The 12,796-nt window shown below is 37.4% G+C and overlaps 1 protein-coding gene across 1 annotated transcript; it reads right to left on the bottom strand.

Annotated features, from left to right (window-relative positions):
• Nucleotides 1-242: 242 nt before the first annotated feature.
• Nucleotides 243-5,277, bottom strand: LOC142334840 (uncharacterized). The gene is made up of 5 exons (XM_075383168.1): nt 5,218-5,277; nt 4,138-4,328; nt 3,683-3,997; nt 1,094-1,215; nt 243-404 (listed from the first exon to the last, which is right to left on the bottom strand). Exons 2-5 carry the CDS (start codon nt 4,289-4,291, stop codon nt 243-245), a joined length of 753 nt encoding a protein of 250 aa, XP_075239283.1. The 5' UTR covers nt 4,292-4,328; nt 5,218-5,277.
• Nucleotides 5,278-12,796: the final 7,519 nt, after the last annotated feature.

Below are 12,796 nucleotides of genomic sequence, written 5' to 3'. Positions count from 1 at the left end.
TAAAACTTAACTTCAATTCTATTTCCTTTAGAAAACCGAGAACTTCTGTCATCAATTCTGATTTTTGACAGTTCTAAACAGTTGAGCCAATATTAAAAAGTCTACTTTAATCTGATTATACCCGCATAGTAATCCAAATTCTAGAAAATGATCAACAGTTTTCCATGTATTCTGTAAAATTCGGAAAAGCTGCTGTCCAATCCAATTAATATATTTATTGCTTGAATTGACATTTTGGCTCCTCAGATTACGTTTGTTGATGAAGAATGAATAACGTGAGGATAATAATTGATTATGTCACCTGCAATGACGAGTATGAGAAATACACCCAATACAATGACAGCTAGAATGAAGGCCACATTGTAATCCCCATTGTCCTCAAAGTACACACGCAGTGGCTCCAGCTGTTCATGGGGAAAACAGGGAAAATGTTTCTCTCATCAAAGTAAATCAAAAGTTACAAAAAATGCGAATTTGTTACAGTTTTCTGTGTTGAAACTCACAAATTTAGGAAATGGTAACTTCACAATTTTAGTCAGCGGAGTAAAAACTTTACATTCGCAACTATTTAATTGCAGTATATCAGATTAAAAAAATTCAAAGCCCGCACCATCGAGAAGAAGAATTTACTTGGCAGATAGATATTGGTCTGCGCTAAATATATAAATGTAGAAGTCTAAATTTAAGACTATCAAGAATTTCCCTTACAAGTGCCATAGTTGAATTGGCGAAATTTAGTCTATTTGGTTTTGCTTACCAAAATGGCGTTTAACTACTTCTTAATTGTATTAATTAGTTTGATCCGATTTTCCTTATAGTAAAACATAACAGAAATTTTCTTATATGGTAATATAAGAAAATATTGCCTTGTATGGTATGAATTGTTGAAAAAAGCAAAAATTGAAAGCATAAACCCAATTGGAAACACTCGTTAAGATTGTAAACCGGATTTCGCTTAATAATACGAGTATATTTAATCGAGTTTTTTAGTCGTGCCAATTCATACATGGTAGCGGTCCATAATTTTTGAAGAAAAAAAGGTATGTTCTCCTAAAGCCGTTCATTAGAAGAAGAGTGAAAAAATTGTAGAAACAGTTCCCTGAAAATTGGATCTGGACACATTGAACAACTTCATGAGATGTCCTGCTTGACAGTCAGCTGGGAGACACAGGACTATGTTGATTTTGGTCTTGAGGGGGTTGGTGTAGTTCGCCCCTTAACAAAGGCTCTTTTCCTATTTTCTATTATTAATGTTGTTGCTCAATTCAGTAGCAATCTATACTGATCCTATCAGAAACAGTCGTTTGTAAACTTGAGAAAATTTTCAACATGTTCGGTTTTGGTTATACATAAACGACAAAAATTTTTATGTTTTATTTTTTGCTACCGTCGGTATGTTCGGTTTTAAACGAAAGAAGTTGTCGGTATGTTTAGTCTCTTAGATTCCGTATATTCACTTTAAACGTAAAATTGTCGTTATGTTAGGTTTCTTAAATTTGCTAAATTCATTTTCGGCAGTTCGGAATGTTTGGTTTTTAACGGAATAAACCATTGATATGCTCGGGTTCAAAACATAGGAAATCATGAGAAAAGTACTTGCGTACTTGATTTTTCATGACCATTTCAAGACTCAGTGAGTGTGGTTCAACGAAATGAATCCCCGTTAATGTTTAACGCTTCTTTTAAAATTTCAACTTCAGAACAAACAATATCGAAATTTGTGCATCTAGCTTTATAAATGAGCTAAAGAAGGAAGCCGACCAAATTTTGTTTTTTTCAAAAATTATGTTCCAGAGGTACGTTTGGAACTCCTGTGATTATAAATTCAACATAACGTTTGACTACATTATATATAAAAAAACTCAATTTTGTAATAAAAAACGTACAATTTCTTGCGTATAAAACCGAACATACTGAATCTAAGTTACTGACCACACCTAATATCTCAAAAAAATTTTGGGGTCATGTACAGTCAGTCTTTGTAACTGAGCAAAAACAGTATTTCAGAAAAAACGTTGAATTGATGCGTATCTCATTAAAAATGATAATTAGCAACGCCGCTAAGTAATAAAAGGATGCGTTAGATTATCTCTATTTGATTGAATAAATCAAATAATTGAATGAATTTATTCTTTTGTTTTAAACAAAATGGGTTTTAAACAAAATTTGCTTTCACAGTTTTTTTTCGAAAATTAGATGGTGGTTTTCTAAACCTAAATTTCTTATCATAATAACGCTCAAGCCGTCAATCAATCAGGCGACTTCTTTAATTTTAATGGGAGTGAAGCATCTTTTTGTCAATTTCAACTCGTTTGCGCACAGTTGTATACAAATCAGCAGCATGTCAGAGTTTGAGAAATTGAAACCTAGGAAGAGAAATTTTTTGAGAAGTTTTCTTGCAAACTTTGCAGCAAAGGCGTTAAATTTATGAAAGATTTGGCGCTGAAAACTTTAGTTAGGAAAACTTAGCGTTGATATTATTTGGCTTAAACACATTTAACGCTCTCAATGTAAGATACTTAAACTTTAACGGTTTTGAATTCTAACTTTTCATTAACTTTTTAGCAATTTCGCTGATGGAAAAATTTATTACCAGTTTTAAAGTCGTGACGACCTACATGACTGCTCATAATTTGTAAGTGGGGGTTGTAAAAACATTGGGGAAGGGGAAATCGGAATAGCTTCAAATGTGATATTGAGAATAGAAAAATGTGTTTATGGAACTGGAATGAGCACGGAAATATCAGAATATAGAGCTTATATGGGCATAATTTTTAGTCATACGCTGGTGATATCAAACATTTGTCGTGTCCTATGTAAGAATGACAAAACCATCTTTATCTGTGGGAAAACAGGAAAACAGCTTCTTTCTTTCATTAGCTCTCTTTTAGGATTTCAGCGCAGGTTGTCAGATTTTTCATGATCTGGTGTGACCTTCAGCTTTGCCATCATACTACTTTTACGCCTCCAAACAAAGGCGCACCTGCTACATTTTTACATAGTAAAGAGCTACATAAATACTCATAATTTGTGAGTGAGGGGTCGGGGGGAGGGGGGGGGGCAGAATAGCTTCTAATCTGGTGCCCAACTGTTTTTGAAGTTTTTTAAATTTTATTTGTATCAAGAACATTCTCCCACGATGCATTGAATGCACTTGTTTGATCATGATACCTTCGAATTCCAAAAACAAAATTTCGCGTCTTTCCCATTATAGCCCCCCCCCCCCCCCAGCTTAGTCGTCAGATATTCTATAGCCCCCCATCATGGTAATTATACCATAATGGGGGGCTATAGTTTCATGGGGGGCTATAATGGGAAAGACCAAAAATTTCTTGAAAAATAACGAAACAATTTCTTATTATCGTAAAGCCCCCGACTCCAAAACAATCACATTTCAAAAATTGCTCTCTAATTATTTTCTTCAAAAACAGAAATAATCACAGGACAATGAATTTCAAAATTACCACTCTCGATCTATCTCAGACCTTGACTGTAAATATTTTTTGTTACTTTTACCAAAGCTCATTTTATTTCCAAGTTTTCACTGGCGAGTGTTCGTAAGAACTTGCTCTAATCGTTTGCTAAACATTAGGATCCGTAATTTAGGCTACTGCAGGTAGATATATATATATTTAGATTCACTTTCAACTTGAAGAGAAGAGCCGGATTTTCACATGATCACCTGCCAGCTTAAACTGTACGATACTGGCCAAAAAGTCAAAAGTGTACGAAACTGATCCGTCATCTACTTGGAACGTAAGCTTGCAGAGTGAAGGTCGCCCTAGCCAGTTAAGGTTACCCTGGGTTATGCCAGACTCTGTTTTGCCCCATGCATCGATTATTTGGAAGGAACGCTTCTTGTGAGCTTCTTCCTCCTGTTGGTTCTGATGGACATGGAAGATACACTGGAATATGATCTCAATGTGGTCTCCGCATGTTGTGCCTGCCAGTGCCTGACTTTTGAACACTGTATCCACTATTATGCTGTCTTTTCTACCTTAAGCAAAAAGCGTCAACGAAGATCTCTGGATGTTTTCTGTTTGTCCCCCCCCCCCCCCCAAGCTTTAATTTTGTGGGGGGCAAGGGTTATAGTGTGAAGGACCCCTTAAGTAAATAGTTGTAATAAAAGTGTTTTACCTGTGATTTCGTCAACAGGGAACAGGAGGCTCAGATCTGATTGAGTGAGTTGCTCGATAGCCTCAAAGTCCACATAAGGCACAAAGGCAGCCACTCCATAAATACCCATCCAGAAACAATAAAAGAAGCTGTACCACAACTTCAAAAGCCTCATCGTTACTAAGAAAAAACTACTCTGCTTCGTCTGCAGCCTGCAACTGTTTTCATCAGATCCATGGCGGAGATCTTTCCACCAGACATGTTGGTTCACATTACCCCCCCCCCCCCCCAAAACACACACACACACACACACACACACACACACACGAAACACACACACACACACACACACACACACACCATCTCCCCCTGTCAATTTAGTGATGTTGGAATATAACGCACATTCCTTTTGTCACAGAAGTACTATATTGATTTCTATATTTTTGTTTTGCATTGGGAAAACACGCTATATCTATATATGTTCAGAGGTCAGAGTGGGCTGTGGCAAAATAAGTCAAAAAAATTTTAAAAAGTGAGTTTATAAATCCTGGATTTAATTGGGACTGTAACCAGAGAATATGCGGTCTTTCTCATTATAACCCCCCCCCCCCCAGCCTAGTGGTCAGATTACCTATAGCTTCCCCGGATCTTTTTCGGGATCTTTTCCGTTTGTGCCCCCCCAGCTTAGTGGGTGCATATTATTTGCAACCCCCAGACGCACGTGCAATATTTTTACATAATGATTTACTATGTAATGACACGTGCTCTGTCACTGGGGGGAGCATAACGTACTGGAGGGGCACAAACGGAAAAGATCCCTTTTTCGTTTGTGCCTCCCCGTACGTTATGCGCCCCCAGTTACAGAGCACGTGCCATTACATAGTAAATCATTATGTATAAATATGGCACGTGCGTCTGCGGGGTGCAAATAATATGCGCCCACTAACCTGGGGGGGGGGGGGGGGCACAAACGGAAAAGATCCGCTCCCCCATAATGGTAAATATACCACAATGGTTGGCTATAATTTTATGGGGGGCTATAATGGGAAAGACCCGGATGAGCTATAATGGGAAAGACCCAAATTATGAAAACAGTTGGACAAAATTGTTTAATCCTTTGCTATTCCTATTAAATCATATGCATTTTTCGTTGATATTACGCACGGCTCGGTAGTCTCATTCGCGCAACACGTGCGTTCATTTTACAATTGATGTCGTAGAAGCTACAAAACTAGCCTGGGCCGAGAGGTCATATGTTCCTTCCCATTATAGCAGCTTCCCAAGCTTGGTAGGGACAGAGTTCGGGTCTATTCCGTTTCTCCCCTTCCCAGCCGGTGTTTTTATGCACGTGCTCAGGAGGAGAAGGGCGTAAAATTTATATGCCCACTAATCTTCTTTTCAGAATAATTCAATTGGTTCAATTGACGGATGTTATCACTTTTTCTTGTTGCTTATTTTGTGCTCATTAAAACGGAGATTCGTTGGGTCTTTCCCATTATAGCCCCCCATGAAATTATAGCCACCATTATAGTATAATGGGATAATTACCATGATGGGGGGCTATAGGTTATCTGACCACTAATCTGGGGGGCTATAATGGGAAAGACACGATTCGTTAATTTTTTGTGGGGGGATTTTTGTACCTATTTTCTCAATTTTGTCTTGAGAAATGTGGCATCTATTCTGTTTCAGCCCCCATTTTTTTACGTCCCCAGTTACAAATTATATGTTGTTATATTGCACGTTGCTATGTAAAAAAAAAGCACGTGCGCCTGGGGGGGGGGGGAGGGCTAAAAAATCTAAGCCCACTGAGCTGGGGGGGGGGGCAAAACAGAATAGATCTGAAATGTGCTCAGTGGGTGCATAATGATTTAATAGTAGACTGCACCTATTTTGTAACGGGGGGATACATAACGTACTGGGGGGAGGGGGTGCATGACGTACGGGGGGTGGGGGTCTGATTTGCAAATAATTGGTTCTAGAGTTCAAATTCCACAACATTTTGTGTGATATCCGTTGTTCTACCAAATAAAATATTTTAAATGCAGAAGATTAGTACCAGAAAACATCAATTATGTGTACGGCAAAACAAGTTTTTAAACTAAAACTTTAAAGTCAATTTTTATAAAGATCGGTTTCTAGAACATTGTACCACTCGAAGGACACAGTTCAAAATGACCAGTATCTGTTTTTTTTGGAAAATGTAAAAAGACAATGAGCAGTGGGTGAGCATCTTCGAGAATCACTGGTTTTATTGATTTTCATTGGTGTTCAATATAGCAACCCAGCTTCTGGCAAAAACGAGCTCACTAAGATACCACTCCAGCGTAGGTTTGCTGCAATGGTAGCATGCCTGGCCGCTGATACGGCCATAGTAGGCTCGAGTCCTCTAAGCTCTAATTTTAAGCAGTATTTGGAGATAGTTATTATCACATTTGGGTTCTTGCAATTGGTAGACTTTAGATACGTGGCTCTGGCCTTGTGTTGTGTGTACCTTAGTTGAGATGTCGTTTGAGTTTTGTGGAACCAAATTGTTTCAATGGAGAGAAGTGTAAAACCCCAGCTTGTGGTATATCAAGCTAACAAAAAAGAGCTACTTCAGCATAGCTTTGGCGCAATGGTAGCCTGTCTGATCGCATCATTAGAGACAGTAAGTTCGATTTTTTAAAGCTCTAGTTCTTTCACAGAGGAGCTCTATGGAGTTAGCCAATACCACAGGTAGGTTGTTACATCAAAGAGTGAAAGCAGTCGGCAATAATAACAATGCCGTAAACCTGGTGCTGGGTTGGTATAAATTGGTATAAAGTGATTAATGAGCATTCAACTATAGGCAATAGATAAACAATGCCGAAGGAAGGAAAAATAAATACTTCACATGCTGACTATCTGAATATGTGTCCACTTATTTGGGGACACAAACGGAAAGGATCCGTTCCCCCATAATGGTAAATACACAACAATGGTGGCTAAAATTTTGTGGGGGGGGCTATAATGGGGAAAGAACCGGATGAGCTATAATGGGAAAAACCAAAATTATGAAAACAGTTGGACAACATTTTTTAATCCTTTGCTGTTCCTTTTAAATCATATGCATTTTTTGTTGATATTAAGCGCGGCTCGGTAGTCTCATTCGCGCAACACGTGCGTTCATTTTACAATTGATATCCTAGAAGCTACAAAACTAGCCTGGGCCGAGAGGTCATATGTTCCTTCCCATCATAGCAGCTTCCCAAGCTTGGTAGAGACAGAGTGCGGATCTATTCCGTTTCTCCCCCTTCCTCGACGGTGTTCTTATGCACATCGTCAGGAGGAGAAGGGCGTAATATTTATTTGCCCACTAATCTTCTTTTCAGAATAATTCATTTGGTTCAATTAATTGAAAGATGTTATCACTTTTTCTTGTTGTTTATTTTGTGCTCATTAAAACGGAGATTCGTTGGGTCTTCCCCATTTTAGACCCCCATGATTTTACAGCCACCATTTTGGTATAATGGTATAATTACCATGATGGGTCGCTATAGGTTATCTGACCACTAATCTGGGGGGCTATAATGGGAAAGACACAATTCGTTAATTTTTTGTGGGGGGGGGATTTTTGTCCCTATTTTCTCTATTTTTCTTAAGAAATGTGGCATCTATTCTGTTTCAGCCCCCATTTTTTTACGTCCTCAGTTACAAATTTTATGTTGTTATATTGCACGTTACTATATAAAAAAAAACAGCACGTGCGCCTGGTGGTGAGGTTTAAAAAATATAAGCCCACTGAGCTGGGGGGGGGGCAAAACAGAATAAATCCGAAATGTTCGCAGTGGGTGCATAATGATTTAATATTAAACTGCAATAACTCTGTAACGGGGGTATACATAACGTACTGGGGGTTGCATGACGTACGGATGTGGGGTTCTGATTTGCGAATAATTCGTTCAAGAGTTGAAATTCCACAACATTTTGTGTGATATCGTTGTTCTACCAAATAAAATATTTTAGCTGCAGAAGATTAGTACCAGAAAACATCAATTATGTGTACGGCAAAACAACTTTTTAAAGTAAATCTTTGAAGTCAATTTTTATAAAGATCGGTTTCTAGAACATTGTTCCATTCGAAGAACACATTTAAAAATGACCAGTATCTGTTTTTTTGGAAAATGTAAAAAAGACAATGAGCAGTGGGTGAGCGTCTTCGAGAATCACTGGTTTTTTGATTTTCATTGGTGTTCAATGTAGCAACCCAGTTTCTGGCAAAAACGAGCTCACTAAGATACCACTCCAGTGTAGCTTTGCTGCAATGGTAGCATGCCTGGCTGCTGATCCGGCGGTAGTAGGCTCGAGTCCTCTAAGCTCTAATTTTAAGCAGTATTTGGAGATAGTTAATATCACATTTGAGTTCTTGCAATTGGTAGACTTTAGATACGTGGCTCTGGCCTTGTCTTGTGGGTACCTTAGTTGAGATGTTGTTTGAGTTTTGTGGAACCAAATTGTTTCAATGGGGAGAAGTGTAAAACCCCATCTTGTGGTATATCAAGCTTACAGATGAGCTACTTCAGCATAGCTTTGGCGCAATGGTAGCCTGTCTGATCGCATCATTAGAGATAGTAAGTTCGATTTTTTTAAGCTCTAGTTCTTTCACAGAGGAGCTCTATGGAGTTAGCCAATACCACAGATAGGTTGTTACATCCAGAGTAAAAGCAGTCGGTAATAATAACAATACCGTAAACCTGGTGCTAGGTTGGTATAAATTTGTAAAACGTGTTTAGTCACAATATTTTGAGCATTCAACTATAGGCAATAGATAAACAATGCCAAAGGAAAGAAAAATAAAAATTTTACATTCTGACAATCTGAAAATGTGTCCAGTTATTTGGATTTTGTCGCGTTTTAACTACACAATGACTCTTAGTCAAAAGCAAGTGTCTTATATTGTTTTTTGTATTTCCTGGATCTACCTCTATGTAATTCGATTGAAATCTATGGCTATTCTTGAACTTCCAGATTCTTGGGCCCTGAGTCTTCACGATGAAAATACATACAAAAAAATTGTTGTTTTTATATGGGTGATAAAAAGTGATGCCTAACAAGAAAATAGACAGTTTTCAATTTTGTATATTTGTGGTATTCACCTTTACAATTTCTGAATTTGTTATCAAATTGTTGACTGTTTTTTGAATTTTCAAGTATCACTGAAAAGGTTGCTCATGTTGATTTTGTCTCGGCTGGTAACAGGATACAAATAAGAAAAGGCTTTCGCGTGATGTAAAACAACAAGTAACTCACTCTATTACAACTTGATTTGATTCGAAATTTGACCTGGAAAACAATGTATGTGTTTGTGGTTCTGAAAGATTTTTGAGTTGAGCAAAGCAAGGCCCTTTTCAGATAAATATTTCCACGAATAAAGTTTGTAGCAATATTACACAGGAGTGAGATGATTCTCGGGAGAACCCTAAGAATTTCTTAAAAGGATCATCTGTTGCCTTCAAGTTTTAAATGGAATTTAAGAATGTTTGAATGCTTTGATCTGAGCAAAGCAAGAATCATTTTAGATAAAAAATATACAAGAGTAAAGTTGGTAGCAATGCTACATAGGAGAAAGATGATTTTCGGAAAAAACCTAAAAACGTTCTAAGAGGATCACCTGTTGCCTTCAAATTTTAAATGAAAACTTAGAATATCTTCAATTACCTTCATAGAAAGAACTTATAAAGCTCAAGAAAAACAATTAAATTTTCATAGATGGTCCAGTTTCAAAAGCTGTTTTCAACATAAAAAGATAAGGTAAATTCAAATAAACTAAATTGTTTATATAAACAACATATTTTCTTCCCAACAAACCATTAAAGAATTTTTGAGATAGAAAAAGTTTTTGTCACAAAACAACTCCAAGGAATTTTTTATTCTATCTCGAATTCGCATCTTGGTTGAACACATAATTCCATAACTAGTCAACACTTAGCGATAAGCCTCACCTGCAAATTTTTACTCATTCTCCCATTATTTATTGTTTCATATAATTGATTGTATCCCTATGGCAGAAACAAAATTTTTTTAATGTTATCAAAACAAGCCTCGTCCTCATCTATAGGATATTAGTTCGCTCTGTAATTTGGCAAATCAGGTATTTTCAAAGAGTACAAAAGACTGCAACTGCAATGATAATGCGCAAAACTGGTCTCAACTGAAAATTTGATTTTTGTTTCTAATAATCAGCGAGTATATTATAACCCTCATTTGAAAAATATGTGCCAGTCCCAAACATAAACTTTTTGTGTACAGCTCTTATTGCTGCTTGCAATATCTACAAAACGACGGGTGGAAAAAATTTGCAGATGTTAAATAATTAGTTAATAGCGCTGCGGGTTCTGTTAGAAATTCAAACGAAAGTTGTCTACAATTTTATAACTTGGAATAAGAAACAAGAAATTTAGTGGATGAGCACTCCAATACTTTCTTTTTTAAAAGCAAATTTAACTTGGAAGAAAACCTAATATGTTTTAGACTCAATCAATCAGTTTTTAGTTCTTATTTCAGGATAAAGTAAAAGCAGTGGACATGATGCAAGATCAATAATCTATCGTACAAATTTGTTTTGCATGTTTATCGCAAACTCTTTCAAAGTTAGGGCGTGTCCAGGTGAAAATATCAGACCTCAAGTTAGCAGTTACCAGCCACCTCTGATTATCAGGCCATTTGGGTCGCACACGAAGGGGGCAAAGTGCGACCCTTATTACAGGGCCTGGAAAGTATTATCGTCCGACGAAAGTCTGCAGACGTTACAGTTGAACAAAATTTCCTTGTAAGGGGACTGGCATGTTCTATCAGCTAGACTCCTTTGGTTCCGATCAAAGACATCAAACTCTAGATGTGTCTGTGATCAGAATGCTGCTTTTTGTTGCCTCTTGATAGAGCCAACATCGCTCAGTAAAATAAAACAAAAAAATCAAAAAAAAAAATCCGCTCGAAATGGTCTCTGATCAGACGAATGTGCGCTTGAATCAGCCTCTGATGAGACCATTCCCATCCTGAAGTGACCTCTGATCATACCGTCCCCAGACCGAAGTGACATCTGGTCATACTATTGTGCGCTCGAACCAATTTCCAGTCCCTGTAATTTTCGTCTGGGAACACACCGTGTGAGTTGGACTTGGTCTGATCAGAGGTCATTTCCGGATGGCACCTCAACCTGGGTGGACAAGGGAACACTGATCAGAAACCAAAGTTTGAACATAGTCTGCAAAATGATCACACAATAGTTGTGGCACGGGTCGCAAAAACATTCATTTAGCTACATCTGTCGGAAAATTTTCTCAAGTTGATGTAAATATCAACTATAATATATTTCTGTAGTTTTTGGACGTGTTTCCTTCTTTCCAAAACTCTCTCCATACATGCTTTTTACATACTCAGCATCTCGTTCGTAACACAAATTTAGTGTGAAGCAATAAAATTCTCACACAATAAAGTCTTTTGAGTAGAACAGCTATTTTATTTTGTTATAATAGCTTCTTTAGTGTCGGAATAACTTTTTAGCTATCTAACTACCAAATTTTAAGGCATACCGACGATCCGAAATTATCAGTCAGAATTCCCCCACTTCATTTGACATCCTGGCTGGACTTTACTCTGAACGGTGGTCAAGGCGTTTAGATAAAAAATAGGTTCGATAAGAGTTTGAGAGCATGTTACGTGTCAAACAGTTGCGAATATCGTTTGTTGAGCTGCCTCAAATTTATGTTAATCCGTCATTACTATCCGAACTATGAAATAATGCAACAACTCAGAAACTAGTGGCAGGAATTCGTCACTTTCATTCAAGATTTGTCACAATTATCCGACGTTTAGGTACGTCTTCTTGAGTCCGATTAAATCAGACCAGTTTTAGAAACCCAAGTTTTTTTCTACTCTCCAATTTGCCTTTTAGTTCCAAACTTCCGTGTCATACATGATAACTCATAAATTTATTCTAGTGAAGTATAATTTACATACGGTGTTTTTAATTTTATTTGGACGTTATTTCTTAGATATCAAGTTTAATTCATTTAGTGCCCCTCGTTATTTATTGTTATTCTTCTATGTGTATGCTGTTCAGATTCCGCATTGGGAAATATTTATCCACAAATCTTAGAAGTTGCTAATATCAATCTTTGCTTCTCGTGACTAGTGGCTCTATTTAATCCTTAATTTGCCACCCGTATTCTTTCACAGTTATAGCGAGCTAGAATTTGCAAGTTGATTCGCTAAGCGAATACCTAAGGTACAATTAGATAATTGAATGCGCCCAGCAAAATATCTTCTTGAAAAGTGAAGTCTAATTTGGGTCTCAAAAAACAGTTCACAAATCTATTTGTATATTACATGGTGCATTCAACCTCTCATAAGCGGACTTGTTTAGTCATCGAGTTTTTCCAGGAGAAGCCAAGCTCGGCCTCGACCTCAATTGGGAAAAATGGCGGACTAAATATAAAGGGACATCTTAGCAAAATAGAAAATCTTAATCGATACTCTACTTGGCCCTCAACCAGAACAAGTTCAATTACAATTTGAAATCATCTAAGAAGAAACTCTCAATGGAGCGTCAGCACATTCGGAACGCGTAAAACCAGCCAGAAAAGCGCAGCACCAGATAAATTGGGAAAACTGATGTCAACAGTACATGGAGATCGCATGTGTTAAACCCTGGAATCAG

This window comes from Convolutriloba macropyga, chromosome 2 (assembly GCF_964194025.1).
Source record: "Convolutriloba macropyga chromosome 2, txConMacr16.3, whole genome shotgun sequence".
Lineage (NCBI taxonomy): Eukaryota > Metazoa > Xenacoelomorpha > Acoela > Convolutidae > Convolutriloba > Convolutriloba macropyga.
The sequence above is the reverse complement of the archived record's forward strand: the minus strand, read 5'-3'. Positions and strand labels throughout refer to the sequence as shown.